Here is a 19720-nt window from a genome sequence, read left to right as displayed (position 1 = left end):
ATGCAGACTTGCGTCCTTGCCTTCTGCATTGATAAGAGTTCCTAGAGATAAGGTCATCCCTCCTCCTTCCTGGTACAAAGAGGGAGACACCTTTACAGATGGAGATTTCCCTTACAAATGTAAATGTCTCTCAACAAAGGGTAACTTCTGCTTTTCAGAGTTTCTCTCATGTCTGCAGTTTTTAAAAGTAACCAGCCCAAAATAATCCTCATGCCAAAGAGCCATATATTGGGGTGGCCAATTCCAGTCTCCCACAAACGCAAAGATGAGAAATATAAGCAAGATGGCACTACCTTGTTAAACTTATATAGAAGAGGAGAACCAAACATAAACATGAGCCAGGATCTGTGAGTGCCTCAGCCATTACATCACAGCCCTCTGGGGAGGAGGCTGGAGCTCATTAGGAAAACACTTGCACTTGCACACCAAGTGTTAAACAACAGTTCCCAGTTCCCTGGAACGTGGGCCAGCAGGCCTGTAGCCACCCTTCCCTTTGATTGTCAGCCATCACCAGGCTGCCCCAGGAGAGGCATTTTGCATTGTCTGCAGGATCTCAAGAATGCAGCTTTGTGCTGACTGAAAGGTAACATTTTATCTGGAACAGAACAAAATGGGAGATTTGAAATTTGATGGAACAGAGCGCCTAACTGTCGACTATGTGAAGGGAATTCTTCAACCCACACCCACTTGTGACATCTGGGATCAGGTCTGGAACTTCCAAGCCAAGCCTGATGATCTGCTTATTTCTACCTATCCTAAAGCAGGTATGTGGAAGGGAAGGTAAAAAAGAGTTAGGCAGGCAAGTGGGAAAAATAGATTAATAGAGATAAGTTGATCTGGGTTTGAGTGGAAAACTGTTTACTGTGCAGAATGATACAACTAAGACAGATCACTTGCAGAAACTGACACTGAAACTACACACTCACAAAATTAAAATAACCTACAAACTTTGAGAATTTAATTCTTCCTGTGATATACATATCTTTTTTACTTCCTCAGAAGAGAGTGACTCAAACAGCTAAGAACAGAAAAACCAGACTTGTTGATTTATTTGTTCCCAATGCAGGCTCTTATTGCAGATCTTGTAAAAAGTTGTTTTGTGTCTGTGAGCTAAAAAGAGGCTGATCTGGGGAAGACTTAGGGGAACTTTGGTTCTAAAATGCTGCTTTCACCTCAGCAGCCCTCAGAAGCCCTAAAAAGTCTCCCAGCTCAAGGTCTGAGAACTACTCTTTTGATTCCCACCTTCCCTCATGGTATGTTGTCAATCTACTTCCTTGTCTCCATAATCAGTTTAGCAAAGTTGCTGTAAGACTAACTTGAGGCCAGCTACTGCATCGTGAAATTTTGGGGTGAGCAGGAGAAATAGCTCTCTACAGATAATTGTGCATATCTACATATATACTAAAAATACAGTATTCAATTCACACCCAAATTGTGTATACATTTTCTCTTCGCAAAATCAAGCTCCTTGTCAATAACTCCTGTTACACACACACAGACACACAAACATACATACACACCCCCCAAAAAATCTAAACCTAAGCATTTTCTGAGATTGTGTGTTCAATCTCCTCTTATGTCCTTATCTCTAATGATCCTAATAAGAGACTCTGCACGCAGATGGGGGCCTTAGATGCTTATTTGTCCATCAGTTTCATACTGGTCCTGATTTTCCAATCTTACTCATCATGAATCTATTCAGGATTAAATTTTTCTAAATGTGAATTTTTAGAAGTAACCACTGGTGAGGATCATGTCTCACTGCCTTAATTTCATCTACTACTCTACTTTAGTATCATCATTTCAGTACCATGTATAATAATTAATCTTTTATCCACCTGCCAAATGTGAACATTAAGATTTGGTTCATTTAGGGTTTTCATGGGTTAGGGTTAGTGGAGCTTGAGTAATGCAACTAACGCACTCAAAAAATAAAATGCTTGCCAGCTAATGTAATACATTAAAACCTCATACATTAATAAAGGCTATATCTATTAGAGGGAAGAATAAGCAATCATAGATGAAAACACAGTTTTCACTTAAATTTTAAATATATTATAATAATACTCTGTGAATGAACCAAGAAAAAAATATATGGTAAAATCACTGACCTCTAGAGGATGAACTGAGAAGTCACTCCCCCTACCCCTGAACCTCTAGGGGCACTTCAGCCTGCCCCAATGTTGTTACCCAACCAGGTTCATTTTTTCCCACCACCCAGAAAGCCAAACACCGAGACGACGAGATTGCAGCAGAGAGAGAGTTTAATCACAAGGCAGCCACATGAGGAAGTGAGAGCATGAGCCTCAAATTTGCTTCCCCAAAAATAGAGACTCAGGGGTATTTATGGGATGGGGGGCAAGGTGGTCTGAAATGCAGAGAGAGGTGATTGGAGGTGAGGAGAGGGGAGGTCACTGATGATCTGGGCAAGTGTAGTCAGACTTCATGCCTCTTCATAGGACCCATGTTCACAGAGTGGCGGCATTAGCATGATCTGAGGGTGGAGTTTTTAGCCTCTTGATGTCAAAGGTCACCTATCGGACATCTGCACAGACCCAGTTGATGAGTTGGTGGTCTCAACCAGCCTGAAGAGGACAAGGGGCTCTAATTCCTGATAAACAGCTCAAACACCCATTACCATGGTGACCCAGGCTCTAGGGAGATGTTATCTACAGGAACCTAGTGGGAGTCAGATAGCTATTGCCTAAACAGCACAGTTAACAATAGGCAGGTTAAACAGCTAAAAGCTATAATCAGTAATTGCAAAAAGGGAAAAAAACTTTAGTTCCTAGCTACTTAATCATCAATGGCTAACTCTCTGCCAGTTTCAATGTTAGTTAACCTATGGCTATAAATTCAGAGTAAACACACAAAACTAGTAAAAATGGCTCCAACTTTCTTTGAATATTTGAAATATTGGTCCTTTATCCTGTAATGAAAGAGTTGGTGCCAGAAAATATTAGAAACCAACTCATCTAGGATATAAAATTAATTTTTGTCATTGTTTTCTAACCTCTACCCTTCTTGTAGATCTAAAAGCACTAAGTTGAGAATATGAGCAATGGGGTCTATAATGAGAGGTGATGTCAAAGAATATAGGAAAGATCAGCCCAGATCCAGTATTCCAGAGAGCCATCCTAAAATTATCAAACATCTTTCCAGCACAGATTTCGTGAGACTATCTGGTACAACAGGTCTTCATCAAAGGATGAAGATACAGTTCATAGATGCTATATCAGTCGAGGTCAGGCAGCATTCAGAAACCAAATGAAGGTGGGGGACAGAGGCCCTTCTTCCAGTGGCAGTAGTGGCAATGGGGATGCAACTTCTTGGGTTCAAGGCACTGAGCAGCAGGATGTGGAATGGCCTCTGTAAAATTCTGTTGAAGCTACCATCATCTGTCACTACCTCAGGAAGGATGACCTCTACCTCCCTTCTGCCTTCCAAATCTCAAGCTAATGCATTTCACTGGCAGAATCAAAACAGCATTCGGAATCTTAGTGGCAAAGGAGTCTAGGGAATGCACTTTCTTAGCCTTTCAGCCCCTAGGATAAGGGGAAAATAGAGAAAAGGGTGAAAATGGATACTAAGTCTTGATCAGTATCAAAACCAGGCGCTAACCATTTGGTCGTTTATTCAGCCAACATATGTTAAGTGCTTCCTAAGTGGCAGCCCATGCCATGTGCTTGGGAAACAGAGTTTGAAAACCACACAGTGATTACTCACATGCAATCACAATCTGGTGAGAAAGACTTTTCATTCTGCCTTTCTTAAGAACAATGCAGCTAAGTCAATAGGTTAATAATCCAAATTAATGGTTGTGACAGAAAAAAATGAACTGCATATTTATCAATCTAATGTCCACTCCAAATCGCAGTCTTTGTATAAAAATTCATATTATGATACCACAAGATGTAAAGAATGATGTTTTCTGAAATCAATTATAGACCTAGGTTTAAAATTCACACAGATGTTCTAACAGGTATGATCATATTTTAAGGAACGTAGTATACTAAACATCTATGCATCTTTATCTTACATGTGGAATAAGGGACAACATGGACTCAGGAGATAGTGGACTTAATACAAAATGAAGGTGATGTTGACAAAAGTCAACGAGCACCTACTCATGTACGATTTCCTTTCATCGAATGGATAATCCCATCCATAGGATTTGGTGAGTATGGAATAGCCCACAGGTGACTACAGTCCTAAAATTACACTTAGGATTTTTACTATCAATTAGCCCTCTCAAAATTGTAGGTATTCAAGCTGAAAACAAAAAATCAAAGAAAAGACGAAAGAATTAATACAACCACTTTGAAAAACTAAAAAAATAAAAATCTAGGCATTCAAACAATTATTGATGAATTTTGTGATTTCATCTTTTTTTAACTATGTCTGGCCATACATAGTTAAATTATTGTTACTTCATTGGTGACAACAATGGATTGTTACCAAACCAGGTTCGTTTTTACCCACTGCCCAGAAAGCCAAACACCGAGATGACAAGTTTGCAGCAGAGAGTTTACTCACAAGGCAGCCATGCAAGGAAGCGAGAACATGAGCCCCAAATTTGCTTCCCCGAAAATAGGGACTCAGGGATATTTATGGGATGGGGGGCAAGGTGGTCTGAAATGCAGAGAGAGGTGATTGGAGGTGAGGTGAGGTCATTGATGATCTGGGCAAGTGTAGTCAGACTTCATGCCTCTTCACAGGACCCATGTTCACAAAATGGCGGCATTAGCATGATCTGAGGGTGGAGTTTTTAGCCTCTTGACATCAAAGGTCGCCTATTGGACATCTCCGCAGGCCCCATTGATGATCTGGTGGTCTCAACCAGCCTGAAGTGGACAAGGAGTTCTAATTCCTGAAATGCAGCTCAAACACCCATTACCATGGTGACCCAGGCTCCAGGGACATGTTATCTATAGGAACCTAGTGGGAGTCAGATAGCATATTGCCTAACCAGCACAGTTAACAATGGATGGGTTAAACAGCTAAAAGCTGTAATCAGTAATTGTGAAAAGGAAAAAAAGTTTAGTTCTTAGCTACTTAGTCATTAATGGCTAACTCTCGACCAGCTTCAGAGTTACTGTTTATATAAAAATAAGTTAAGTTTTGATTCTCCAGTTAGAAATTAATTTTACTCCACAAAGAAGAGCCTCAGTAAGATAATTTCATGGTGGAAGGGTTTGAGTTTTTTAGGTTCTTATATATTTGTTGGTTATTTGTTACACTTAAAAAATTGTTCTAGCCAAAAAGTTCACTCATAGGCTAGACATAGTCTGTCAGATCAGATCTACAGACAGTTATAGTGTTCTTATAACTGCCTCAAATTGTTCAATTGTTCCTAAGGTAGTAATAATGGAAGCAGCAAGATTTTGAAGCAAATAGAAAAAAAAAGCAGAAAGTGATCAAAAATCAATTTTACAGGTTTGGAACAAGCTAATACAATGCCCTCACCACGGACCCTGAAAACGCATCTTCCCATCCAATTGCTTCCACCATCCTTCCTAGAGAAAAACTGTAAGGTAAGGAGCAAAGGGAATTCAGAGTTGCACTATTTAGTACGACCTTAGAGTGGTCTTCTCAATTTCCTCTTAAAACATTTCACTTCGGGGCTGGCCCCGTGGCCGAGTTTTTAAGTTCGCGCACTCCGCTGCAGCGGCCCAGGGTTTCGCTGGTTTGGAGCCTGGGCACAGACATGGCACCGCTCATCAGGCCACGTTGAGGTGGTGTCCCACATGCCACAACTAGAAGGATCTACAACCAAAATATACAACTATGTACCAAGGGTCTTTGGGGAGAAAAAGGAAAAATAAAATCTTTAAAAAAAAAACAAAAAACTTCACTTCTTTAAAGAAAAAAAAGAGTCCACCTCTTCACAGTAATCAATATGCAAAGTGATGTGAATCCTTTTGGTCTCCCACAAAAGCCAAGATCACAAGAATGCAGCCAAGAGAAAAGTTCATCTGTATGGAATGGATGCATTCTAACATAACTTGTCTGGGCAAACTCCACATAGGTCTAATCCTGTTTTTCCTTCTTCCCCTCCTCCCACCATTCCCAGATAATCTATGTAGCAAGAAACCCCAAAGATAATATGGTGTCTTATTACCATTTCCAAAGAATGAATAAAGCACTTCCTGCTCCAGGAACCTGGGAAGAGTATTTTGAGAGTTTTCTGACTGGGAAAGGTGAGAGAATTCAACTTTGTTTCCTTCCTTTCTCAAAATCCTCAAACACTCTAAAAAGAAAGAATTATTTCCTTAGAACAGCAGGGGCTCTGCCTTTCTTTAATGTGAAGTAATCATCCATTCTCCCTCTCTCTAGTTCTCCTTTCAGCGGTACATTTGTTGGCTGAGCTTCTGTGATTCATCGCTCTATTTCTCATCCCTTTTTGCAGTGTGCTGGGGTTCTTGGTATGACCACGTGAAAGGATGGTGGGAAGCCAAAGATCAGCACCGCATACTCTACCTCTTCTATGAGGACATGAAGAAGGTGAGGGGCAATGACATCTAATGTTCTCATTTGACCATAAAACATTTAAGCCATAATGTATGGACCCCATAAGAGACTCACAGATTGAAACAGGGAAAAGAAAATACTGCATTTCATTGGCTACAGCTGTCCAAGCATCAAAGTGCACATGGGATATCATGAGTTTATGCATCACATAGTTTCATCTGAAACTTCCTGGTGCTCTGGGGCATGGTACATCTTTTCCATATAGGCAAATGATGGCAAAATACTAGTGATACCTTTTTTTCCCCTTCCATGTCTATTTTAAAATTGCATTTAGAAGGGAAAAGAATTTCCAGCACATTTTGGTTTTCTTCATTAGTTCTTGAGGAAGATCATAGTTTCAAGAAACAGTTTAAGAAATTAGGGTGTAATGGAAAATGCTAATGATTGAGAGTCAAAATTCTTGAATTCAAGTTTTGGCCTTACTGCTTATGGCAATTATTGTTGGTAAGGACTCTTAACATCTCAGAGACTTACTTAGTTTCCTTAAATGCAACAAGGAGATGGCAATACATGCTCTGCCCAGATCTGTTATAAGGACGGAGATGATGTTCGTAGGAGTTTGTTGTAAACGATAATCTACTCAGTACTTTTCTGTGACTCCACTAAATACAGAATCTATAAGGAATTAGTCTCTGTTCTTGAATTTGTAATTGAAGGCAGTGGTACTCAAAAGGTGCTTCACAGACCCTCAGAGCCCACACCAGGCCTGCTAAGTCAGAATGCATAGTTTTACAAAATTCCTAGGGGATTCACGTCCACATTAGTTTAGATGCACTTCTCTTAGGTTCAATCACTGCTGGGCCTTATCCAGATGTTTCTACAAAATATCAAAAGAAACAGAATCATTTTTCTATGTTTTTTTAATTGAGATATAATTGACATATAACATTATATTAGTTTCGGATGTACAACATGATGATTTGACATTTGTATATATTGATAAATGATCACCACAATAAGTCTCATTAACATCCCTCACCACACATAGTTACAAAATTTTTTTTCTTGTGATGAGAACTTTTAAGATCTACTCTCTTAGCAATTTTCAAATATATAATACAGTATTATTAACTATAGTTACCATGCTGTACATTACAACCCCAGGACTTATTTATTTTATAACTGAAAGTTTGTACCTTTGACCACCTTCACCCATTTCATCCACCACCCCCCCCCCCGCCACATCTGGCAACCACCAATCTGTTCTCTGTATCAAGGAGTGCAGGGTGGGGAGGCAGGTTAAATTCCTCTACAGCTTTTTTAAACAGATAAATCATTACATTTCTAGGATTCTCAGAACCATAATTAAACAACTATCAGAACCTACACAGTTATCATATAAAATTCCCTCCTTCTTTGTGTTTACTTGTTACAAAAGTGTTGAGACACGGAAGAGGGCACCAAAAAACTAAATGGGAGGAAAGCATACAAAAGGAGACTCTCATTGCCCATGTCCTGAGGAAGAACATTTGAGATATACGCACTATTTTAGTTCAGAGAGTTATCGAATCCCAGAATTCCAGATAGAGATACTCAATTAAGGAACATTATGGCACGGAGTTATATACTATAAGGGAAGAGGTTCCCTCTCTTATGCGTAGATGCGACAAGTCAAAGGGGCCAAAGAAGAAAGACTGCTATTAAACTCAGAATAAGAAAACTCCCCTGTAGGTGATGCTTTCCCACCAAGCGTATGCTGGCAGTGTCGAAGTGAGGATATGTCCCTAGAAATGGCACACTTTTGTTGGGATAGATACTAACATATTATGAATGCCAGGAAGAAGCTTTACTGAAACAGGCAGTCTAATCTAAGAGTTCCTAAAATCCTTTTAAATATTTCTGTGATCATGTTCTGGAATGTCACCTGACTGTAGTCACTCAAAGCTCATAGTTCTCAGCACTCTTGTTGATGCCTAGTTTGGCTGAAGCCGATTAAATTAAGCACTTTTGACATCCAAGCTTTTAAAGGAGAAGCCCATTTTAAAGCAGAAGACACAGTTGTCAAGATAAACCTTTCCACTTTCCCTCACCCACCACTCCTAGAGCCACAGCCTCCCAGGGTTATGTGTCCCTCGGATGAGGAGACAGTGGCTATGTTGGAAGTGAGCTCCTATCAGATACACCTAAACACCTAGACATGCTGGGCACAAGAGTTACTAGCCATGGGAGCCATGAGTGCCTCATGGATGCAAAAAAGTTCTCTCCCATCCTCCTGCCACCACTTACTGCCACCACTGCAATGGTCTGAGGACATTTCTATCAATGTCAGAAGCAGGAGACAGGCTCCTTTTGGTCAGGTCTTAAATCATCTGCCTCTATGCTTCTGTAATGTCTTTGTGTTTATCATTAGTCTGTGGACTCTCCTTATTAGGCATTTAGCTGACCAAGACCCCTCCCATGACTGACTTGAGCGGGACATTTGGACATAACTCTTGACACATTCCCTTGGGGAAACACTCTCCATGTATTGCATGTCACTGTGTGGTGAATGTTTCACTAACACTACTCAGTTGATATTTCCATGTTAGAGCAGGAAAAGATTAATAATTTCAATTAATAAAAAGAGAATAATATGGGTCACCATGTTAAAATGAGTCATTTCTGAAAATTTGTGAGAGAAAATTTTCTTTTAATTTTAACTCATGACATGTTACTGATTACTATTATTAATTCACTTCAATATTCTTTTTAAACTAATTATTTTATATCAAATTTTCACTTTTCTTTTGACTCTGATCACAGAACCCAAAGCATGAATTCCGGAAGCTGGCAGAATTTATTGGAAGGAATCTAGATGATAAAGTTCTGGAAAAAATTCTCCATCACACTTCATTTGATGTTATGAAGCAGAATCCAATGGCAAACTATTCATCGATTCCTACTGAAATCATGAACCACTCTATTTCTCCATTCATGAGAAAAGGTTTTTATATTTTCTTTTGGTCATAATCTTAAAAGAATTGTCCAATATTTCAGAGTCTTTGGGGAGTTTTCCTTTCTATGACTAAGAAAAATAAGATCTATAATGAATGATTCTGGGAAAAGTATTTAAGAAATCACAGATGAAACGAAAACAATATTTAGCCAAGTTGGAGAGTGTGGTTTGGTGTCTAAATCCAATCCCTATCCCCACTTTCCTTCCAGAGTTCTGGCTGATAAGGTGCAAACGCACAGAATTAATTCAGAAGGAGCAAAGAATCCATTTTATAGAGGGCTCAATGCTATCAGTTAGATTCAGTCATTCAAAAATAGTTATTGAGTGGCTACTATGTGCCAGCCACTGTTCTAGGTAATGTTCAGAGCAGTGAACAAAACCCACAAATTCTTGCCCTCATAGAAATTATATTCCAGCCATCAGCAAATTAAACAAGAATACACAGGATAATGGATGATGGAAAGTACTACAGAGAAAAAGCAATCTGCAGAAGGGTAATGGGGATTGCCATTGGAAAATTTAGGGGATCTTCATTTTTTTTATCTTCTTCAAAACTATACCTTGAGTCCTCCTCCAAACAGTCTCTTCTTGGTCTGTCTATAGCATGGAAGCTATGGGCATGAGTACCTACCATGCTCTGATGTGCAAGAGGGCAGGAGAAATAGATAAGAAAGCCCCTAGGGCCTACTGTTTTAATGTGGTCGGCCCACTTCACCCATAAATGTGGGTAACAGGCTTTCCCTGTCCCAAATATCAGACAAGAAATTCTTCTTCCCTTCTGGGTGAGGAAGTGACAGTCTTGCAAGAGAAATGCTTTGTCCAATTCTTCCCCTCCTGGAAGATGGAGTAGAAATCATCACAGAGAAACAGAAGATTAAAGAAATACAAATTCCTCCAACAGCTACTGACTCTCCCACATGACTGTTTCAGGGGCAGTTGGAGACTGGAAGAATCACTTTACTGTGGCTCAGAATGAGAGATTTGATGAAGACTACAAGAAGAAAATGGCTGACACCAGTCTAACTTTCCACTTCCAATTCCAGTAAGGAAGAAAAAGAGCCAAAAGTTTTTTAATTGATTACCCAATTTATTGGCTAATAATCAATAAAAGTTTATTACCTAGACCACAGGCTATTGGATTTAGGTTCTCAGACTAGATTTTTATTGCTTGCTTTTGTTCACTCTGAAAAAAAAACTATAGAGCTAGCAGAGGTTGGGCAAAGTGGAGATTGGGAGCAGGATGGCAATGTGGAAGGAGAGAGGGTCAATAAAGTACTTGTTACGACCAAGGCATTATTGCTAATTATCATTATATCTAAGTTTTCTACAGATCACGGGCTTGTTCACATATTAAAAATGCTTCAGTCCTCACATAAGAATACACTAAAGCTTTCAGATTAAGTGTTAGTTCCAGCTAATTTTTAAATGCAGCACTAAAATGTGTAAGTAGTGGCTATTTCCTCCAGCAATTTCTTGGTAGCCAAGTAACCATCAAAGGACTGTTTCCTCACGAAACTTTCCACTTCACTTCAGGGTTCCTACTGTAACACAGCTATCCCCATCTCTCCTGATAGCCTATATGTTTGACTAGACTGCTCTCCCACCCCCGGCCAATGCTGGGATCACATCTTAACTCACGTCCCTCCAGTGCCTCCACAATCATATTCTAATCTGTCAGCAATATATATCAGTTTTACTTCTACAAAGTCTCATTTCTAAAGCCACTCTTCTGGTTCAGAAACCTTTTGCCTCTTTCTTACACTAGTGTAAGCTACCTAGCTCATTTCTCTGTTCATCACACATCTGCCAAGGTTCTTTTTCCTAAAACAAGACTCTCATTCTATTTCTCTTTAGCTCAAAATCCTTCAATGATTCTGAATTTTAACTGTCTGACAGACAGATCCCAAACTTTTTAGCCATCAATTCAAAGGCAGCTATAACCATATAATATGGTTGATCTTATCTTAGAGCTTTATTTCATGTTCCAAACCACCTCCATACTTCAGCAAATTAGCCTACTCTCTGAGCCCTGAACACATCATGCAGGTTCCTACCCTATTAGCTTTCTTTTCACCATGTCTTCACTTGAAATTTCCTCTCCTTTCTACCTATCCAAAACATATAACATATAAACCCTCTCGTTCCTCCTACAAATACTGCAACCTGAAGAGACCATTTGCTGTTCTGAAGTCCTCTTTACTAGGCATAATTCTTTTGTGATTAAGATTAAAGTACATTATGATATCTCTTGTATGTCTATATTGTCTCTCTTGTGCTTATTTAAATTTTCATTGGTTTATTTTTTTTTTCCAAGATAGGGACATTGCTATATACTTTATTGCATACCAAACAGAATATAACATGCTCAAAAATAAGTAACTGAAAGAATATATCAGTCAAGGAAACCCTAAAAAGCTAACTTTTTATATTCTAAGTAGTCCTTATAATGGCTTTCAGCTTTAGCTGTGCTGTCCAATACAGTAGCTACTAGCCACATATGTCTAAATTAATTAAAATTATATTAAAATTCTAAAACTCTTACACACCAGCCAAATTTCAAGTGCTCAGTAGCCACATGTGGTTAGAGGCTATCATTTGGACACTGTAGATTATAAACCATCTCTGTCATCAGAGAAAGTTCTATTGGACAAGACCTTTTATTTTTACAACAATCCTTTGAGTGTAATATTATTATCCTGATGAGAAAACTTAAAACTGAAGTTCAGGGATATTAGGTAAGTGACTCAATTGAGAAATATTGGAATCTAGTTTCAAATACAGCTCTAAAGGCTCCAAAGCCTGGGTTTTAACTGCTCAAAATAGAGCCTCTCCCTTCCTGTTCCTATTATGGACTCACCACAGGTATCCATTGTGATCACCACTAAAGGCTGCCTGACACGGACCCTGACCCAAAAGCAGCCCAGACTGGCAAGATGTCAGGCATTCCCTACCCATGATCAAATGAAGCTTAACGACAGAATACCAAATAGCTACACCATTCCCACTGACTAGATGCTCTGAAGCAGACAGTCCTAAGCCAACAGCAGCCTCCCATTTGGTGCCCACTGCATGTGTCCAGTCTAAAATCTGTCCTTTATACCTTTATATCTCTAAGGTTCCCCCTGAAATTGGGTACAGTAGGGATCTGCAGATCCTGACCTGGATGTGGTGGTTTCTGTGGCTGTGTTCCAGTTCTCCCCCTCACATCACCAGACCTCAGGACACCAAAATCCATGCGCTGCCCTGCTGCCTTAGACAACTCAGGAAGAGTGGGCTTGAACTCAGCCCATGGCTCTTGGACTTTGGACCTTGCACTTAAGTTGCTACCTCTTACTTTCCTCCAAACCACCTACATACTCTGAGCAGGCAAAACCAATCTGTACTTTTTGGTTACTTTGCCCCAGCCCCAAACAGACCAATTCAAACTGGCCTTAGGTGGCCCCTCCCCTCCATTCTTCTGAAACTAGTAATTAGCATGTTATATTCTATATCTATTCAAGATCATTTCCATTTCATCAGAGAATTACAATAATGCATTTAGGCTTTGTAACTTTTCTGATACATAGAGTCTATGAATACAGGGTGCACATTCTATGTTTTATCATACCTGAGCAATAACCTTTGACTCCTGTGGAGGAAGTCTGGGTTTGAATCAAGAAAATACTAAAGAAAGTCAAAGTGCATGCATAGAGATGCAAGAAGCAAACTAGCGCAAAAAATATCAATATTATGATTCTATGTAAAACATAAAAAAGAACTCATATTCTTTAACAAACTTAAGAGGAGATTTGGTGTGACTGAACAGCCTCATGAGGCCACCTAGCTCACATCTATTGGTGAAGAACCAATAGGAACATAATTTTAAGAATATATACATGTCATGCCAGTTCAAACTTAAATCCAGTGTTAGAAAAATAAAAACATGCCATAGGATTAGAAATATTACAGTAAAGTAGGAAATTAGAAAGTACATGGTTTCTGTCTCACCAGACTCAGAGCATTGAAGAAAAAGGGAGTATAATTTGAGTGTTAGACTGGGGGAGACTGAGAACAAAGTAAGGGCCTCAGCCTCCTACAGCACCAGAAAGACTGCAATATAGTAGACAGACACCAGGGTGAGCAAGAGATATAAGTTTTGCCAAAAACATGGACAACCCTGATTAACTAGGAAAGTACACAAACAAAACCAAGAAAGGTTTGAGAGGGCCTCAGAATCTCTAGCTGGAATGATTAGTGAAGGTCTTCTCTTGTACAAAGCAAATCTATAAAGACTGGGAGAAGTGACAGTTTTTCTTGAAATGCCTAAATTTCAACATAAGATCACAAGGCATACAAAGAAACAGAGAAGCATGGCCAATCAAAGGAACAAAATAAATCTCCAGAAATCAACCTAAAGGAACATATATCTATGAATTACCTGGCAAAGAATTCAAAATAACCATCTTAAAGATGCTCAATGAGCTAAAAGAAAACACAGACAACTAAATGAAATCAGAAAAACAATGCATGAACAAAATAAGAACATCAACAAAGAGATGCAAACTATAAAAAAGAACTACACAGAAATTCTGGAGCTGAAGAATACAATAACTGGATCAAAAAATTCACCAGCAGGGCTGGTGACATCAGCAAAATGGCAAAGAGAGCTCACCCGGGACTCTTTCCCCTCCAAACTACAACCAAAACAGAACAACTGAATTTTAACTAATACAGACATCGTCAGAGACCCACAGCAGCCAAACGATGATGGAGGGTGGAGGGTGGAGCCCTCCTGGAGGAGCTGGAACAGGCTAAGAGAGAACTTCACTCCCTCCCCTAGAGACTGGGATAGCTGCCACGGGTGAGGGAAGGAGCGGGGGAGGGACTGTGCATCTGTGGGATCGTCCAGGACTCCCACCACCCATGCAGCAGAAACCCTCTAAGGGGGAAAGCTTTTGCATGGGGGAACCCCATCAAGCCAGGGCCCTGGGAAACCAGAGAGCAAGAGCTGATGCGAATCCAGGTGGGCACCCAAGAGAAAGTGCCCCTCCTCCCACAACCCGTGCTGGGTGCTGCCATCTTGGCTGAAGGCAGAGGGCTCAGAAAACGTGGCTCTCGACCCCCATCTAGTGGTGACAGGCTGTAACTGCAACCGAATAATAGCATCATGCACAAAAACTTCTCCTCTGCCATCCAGCAATTTATAAAAGCTCCAGACCAGAAGGAAAACAGTAGAAACACAGAATTAAGGCCTGAGGACTTGGAAATAGGTAAACTAAGTGAAAATGAGTTCAGAGTAGCTATCATCAAAAAACTCAATGAAGTAAAGGGAAATATAGAGAAACAAGTCAACGAGTTCTGGAGTTACTTCACAAAAGAGATTGAAACTATAAAGAAGAATCAATCAAAAATACTAGAGATGAAAAATGCAATGGATCAGATAAAACAGAATATGGATTCCCTGAATGCACATGTAGAAACCATAGAGGAGCAAATTAGCATAATTGAAGATAGACAGACTGAATGGTTCCAGACAGAGGAAGAAAAAGAACTAAGAATTAAAAACAATGAGGAAAATCTCAGAGAAATAGCAGATTCAATGAGGAAATCCAATTTAAGAATTATCAGACTACCTGAGGGTGTGGAAAAGGGAAATGGAGCAGAAAGTGTGCTTAACGAAACTATAGAAGAGAACTTCCCAAATCTAGGGATTGAGGGAGAAATGTGTGTGGAGGAAGCTTTCAGATCTCCTAGACTTGTCAATGTGAAAAGACCTACTGCAAGGCGTATAGTAGTAAAAAATGGCAAAAATGAAAGACAAAGAAAGAATACTCAGGGCAGCAAGACAGAAGAAAATAACCTACAAAGGAACTCCTATCAGACTTTCAGTGGATTTCTCTACAGAAAACTTACAAGCTAGGAGAGAATGAAGTGACGTATTCAAAACTTTAAAAGATAAAACTCTTCAGCCAAGAATACTCTATCCAGCAAAAATATCCTTCAGATATGAGGGAGAAATTAAATATTTTCCAGACAAACAAAAGTTAAGGGAATTTGTAACCAAAAGTCTTCCACTACAAGAAATCCTCATGAAGGCTCTCATACCTGAAAAAAGAAAAAAGAGAGAAAGGGGTCACAAACCACAGAGTAGGGAGACAAATAGATGGAACCAGAATAGGATAGCAAATATTCAACTATAGCATTAGGAAACCACCAAAGCAAAGACGATCTTATCACTCTAACCACAAACTCATAACACAAGGTGGAATAAGAGATGAAAATAATAATTTAGGAGGGGAAGAGGAAAGGAACTAAATCAGGCTAGGCCAAGTAAGTAAGAGACCACCAGAAAATGGACTATATTATACACGAGATTCTAAATACAAACTTCAGGGTAGCCACTAAACTAAAAAACAGAACAGAGACACAAAACATAAATAAGGAAAAATCTAAGAAACCCAGCATAAGAAATTGAAGAAGTCAATGGGTAGACTAAAACACACAGGACGAGAAACAAAGGTAACACAGGACGAGAAACAAAGGTAACACAGGAAAATCGGATAATGAGCAACAGAATGACAGCATTAAGCCCTCATGCATCAATCATCACCCTCAATGTAAACAGATTGAACTCTCCAATAAAAAGACACAGAGTGGGGCCACCTCCATGGCTGAGTGGTTAAGTTCGTGTGCTCCGCTGTGGTGACCCTGGGTTCGGATCCTGAGTGCGGACATGGCACTGCTCGTTAGGCCACGGTGAGGCGGCATCCCACATCCCACAACTAGAAGGACATGCAACTAAGATATACAACTGTGTACAGGGGGGATCTGGGGAGATAAAAGCAGAAAAAAAATAAGAATTCTAAATTAAGAATTTAAAAATAGAACCAATCTAACTAATTTAAGTATCTAAAACATATACAAACAAAATACAATATTAAAGGCTTAGAAATATAATTAATAAGCTATAAAAAAAGACACAGAGTGGCAAAATGGATTAAAGAACAAGATCCAACAATCTGTTGCCTCCAGGAAACACACCTCAGCCCCAAGGACAAACACAGGCTTGGAGAGAAGGGGTGGAAGACAATACTCAAAGCTAATAGCAAACAAAAGAAAGTAGGTGTCACAATATTTTTATCAGACAAAATGGATTTCAAAATAAGGCAGGTAAAGAGAGACCCAAAGGGACAATATAGAATGATCAAAGGGACACTTCATCAAAAAGAAATAATGCTTATAAATATCTATGCACCCAACACAGGAGCACCAAAGTTCATAAAGCAACGATTAACAGACCTAAAGGAAGATGTTAAAAACACAATAATAGTAGGAGACCTTAACACCCCAGTCACATCAATGGACAGATCATCCAGACAGAAAGTCAACAAGGAAATGGTGGAGGTCAATGAAAAGCTAAAACAATTGGGCTTAATAGACATATATAGAACACTTATCCAAAAACAGCAGAAGACACATTCTTCTCAAGTGCGCATAGAACATTCTCAAGGATAGACCATATGTTGTGAAACAAGGCAAGCCTCTACAAATCGAAAAAAATGGAAATAATAACAAGCATCTTCTCTGATCATAATGCTATAAGGCTAGAAATTAATTACAAGAAAAAAGCTGAGAAAGGCACAAGGATGTGGAGACTAAACAATACGCTATTGAACAAGCAATGGATCATTGAAGAAATTAAAGAAGAAATCAAAAAATACCTGGAGACAAATGAAAATGATAACATGCCATACCCACTCATATGGGATACAACAAAAGCTGTATTAAGAGGAAAATTCATCTCAATACAGGCACATCTTAACAAACAAGAAAAATCCCAAATAGGCAATCTTAAACTACAGTTAACTGAATTAGAGAAAGAAGGACAAACAAAGCCCAAAGTCAGCAGAAGGAGAGAAATACTAAAAATCACAGCAGAAATAAATGCTACTGAAACAAAAATGGCAGTAGAAAGGATCAATGAAACAAAGAGCTTGTTCTTTGAGAAGATGAATAAACTTGACAAGCCCCTAGCCAGGCTTACAAAGAAAAAAAGGGAGAAAGCTCAAATAAACCAAATCAGAAATGAAAGAGGAGAAATAACAACAGACTCCTCAGATGTACAACAGATTATAAGAGAATACTAAGAAAAACTATATGCCAACAAAATGGATAACCTAGAGGAAATGGATAAATTCTTGGACTCCTACAATCTTCCAAAGTTCACTCAAGAAGAAGCAGACAATTTGAACAGACCAATCACAAGGAAAGAGATTGAAACAGCAATCAAAAACATCTCAAAGAATAAAATCCCAGGACCAGATGGCTTTCCTGGGGAATTCTACCAAACTTTCAGAGAGGATTTAATACCTATCCTTTTCAAGCTATTCCAAAAAATTAGGGAGGATGGAACACTTCCTAACACGTTCTATGAGGCCAACATCACGCTGATACCAAAGCCTGACAAGGACACCACGAAAAAAGAGAACTACAGGCCAATATCACTGATGAACATAGATGCAAAAATTCTCAACAAAATTTTGGCAACCCGAATTCAGCAATTCATCAGAAGGATCATACATCATGATCAAGTGGCACTCATACCAGGGACATAGGGATGGTTCAACATCCACAAATCAATCAACGTGATCCACCACATCAACAAACTGAGGAATAAAAACCACATGATCATCTCAATAGATGCAGAGAAAGCCTTTGACAAGATCCAACAGTGATTTATGATAAAAAACTCTGAACAAAATGGGATAGAAGAGAACTACTTCAACATAATAAAGGTCACATATGATAAACCCGCAGCCAACATCACACTCAATGGGCAAAAACTGAGCACCATCCCCCTGGAAACAGGAATGAGACAAGGATGCACTCTATCACCACTCTTATTTAACATAGTACGGGAGGTCCTGGCCAGAGCAATCAGGCAAGAAAAAGGAATAAAAGGAATCCAAATAGGGAGGGAAGAAGTGAAACTCTCGCTGTTTGCAGACGACATGATCTTATATATAGAAAACCCCAAAGAATCCATTGGAAAACTTTTAGAAGTAATCAACAACTACAGCAAAGTTGCAGGGTATAAAATAAGTTTACATAAATCAGTAGCATTTCTATATTCTAATAACAAGCTAACAGAAAAAGGACTCAAGAACACAATGCCATTCACAATCACTATAAAAGGAGTAAAATAGCTCGGGGTGAATTTAACTAAGGAAGTGAAAGACCTATACAATGAAAATTACAAAGCCTTTCTGAAAGAGATGGATGACGGCACAAAGAGATGGAAAGACATTCCATGTACATGGACTGGAAGAATAAACATAGTTAAAATGTCCATTCTACCTAAAGCAATCTACAATTCAAGGCAATCCCAATCAGAATCCCAATGACATTCTTTACTGAAATAGAACAAAGAATCATAAAATTCATATGGGGCAACAAAAGACCCTGAATTGCTAAAGCAATCCTGAGGAAAAAGAACAAAACGGGAGGCATCACAATCCCTGACTTCAAAACATACTACAAAGCTACAGTAATCAAAACAGCATGGTACTGGTACAAAAACAGGCGCACAGATCAATGGAACAGAATTGAAAGCCCAGAAATAAAACCATATATCTGTGGACAGCTAATCTTCGACAAAGGAGCTGAGGGCATACACTGGAGAAAAGAAAGTCTCTTCAACAAATGGTGCTGGGAAAACTGGAAAGCCACATGGAAAAGAATGAAAATTGATGGTTCTTTCTCACCATTCACCAAAATAAACTCAAAATGGATCAAAGACCTAAAGCTGAGACCTGAAACCATAAGGCTTCTAGAAGAAAACGTAGGCAGTACACTCTTTGTCATCAGTATTAAAAGGATCTTTTCAGACACCATGTCTTCTCAGAGAAGGGAAACAATAGAAAGAATAAACAAATTGGACTTCATCAGACTAAAGAGCTTCTTCAAGGCAAATGAAAACAGGATTGAAACAAAAAAAAACCCATCAATTGAGAAAAAATATTTGCAAGTCATACATCCGACAAAGGGTTAATATCCATAATATATAAAGAACTCACACAACTCAACAACAAAACATCAAACAATCCAATCAAAAAATGGGCAGGAGACGTGAACAGACATTTCTCCAAAGAAGATATACGGATGGCCAATAGGGACATGAAGAGATGTTCATCATTGTTGATCATCAGGGAAATGCAAATCAAAACAACACTAAGATATCACCTTAAACCCATTAGAATGACAAAAATATCTAAA

General features: G+C 39.1%; 1 protein-coding gene across 1 annotated transcript; it reads left to right on the top strand.

The window, feature by feature from the left end:
• Positions 1 to 210: 210 nt before the first annotated feature.
• Positions 211 to 11719, top strand: LOC103539977 (sulfotransferase 1C4). The gene is made up of 7 exons (XM_008506452.2): positions 211 to 764; positions 4052 to 4177; positions 5437 to 5534; positions 6074 to 6200; positions 6410 to 6504; positions 9274 to 9454; positions 10397 to 11719. Exons 1-7 carry the CDS (start codon positions 611 to 613, stop codon positions 10510 to 10512), a joined length of 897 nt encoding a protein of 298 aa, XP_008504674.1. The 5' UTR covers positions 211 to 610; the 3' UTR covers positions 10513 to 11719.
• The last annotated feature ends 8001 nt before the right edge of the window (positions 11720 to 19720 follow it).

Source organism: Equus przewalskii, chromosome 14, assembly GCF_037783145.1.
Source record: "Equus przewalskii isolate Varuska chromosome 14, EquPr2, whole genome shotgun sequence".
In the NCBI taxonomy this organism is placed as follows: domain Eukaryota; kingdom Metazoa; phylum Chordata; class Mammalia; order Perissodactyla; family Equidae; genus Equus; species Equus przewalskii.
This window is presented reverse-complemented; position numbering and strand designations above follow the sequence as displayed.

Coding starts and splice junctions, on each gene's coding strand:
- LOC103539977 (XM_008506452.2), top strand. CDS start 611: ATGGGAGATTTGAAATTTGATGGAACAGAGCGCCTAACTGTCGACTAT. Junction 6,505..9,273: donor TCTATGAGGACATGAAGAAG/GTGAGGGGCAAT, acceptor CTCTGATCACAG/AACCCAAAGCATGAATTCCG. Junction 9,455..10,396: donor TTCTCCATTCATGAGAAAAG/GTTTTTATATTT, acceptor TGACTGTTTCAG/GGGCAGTTGGAGACTGGAAG.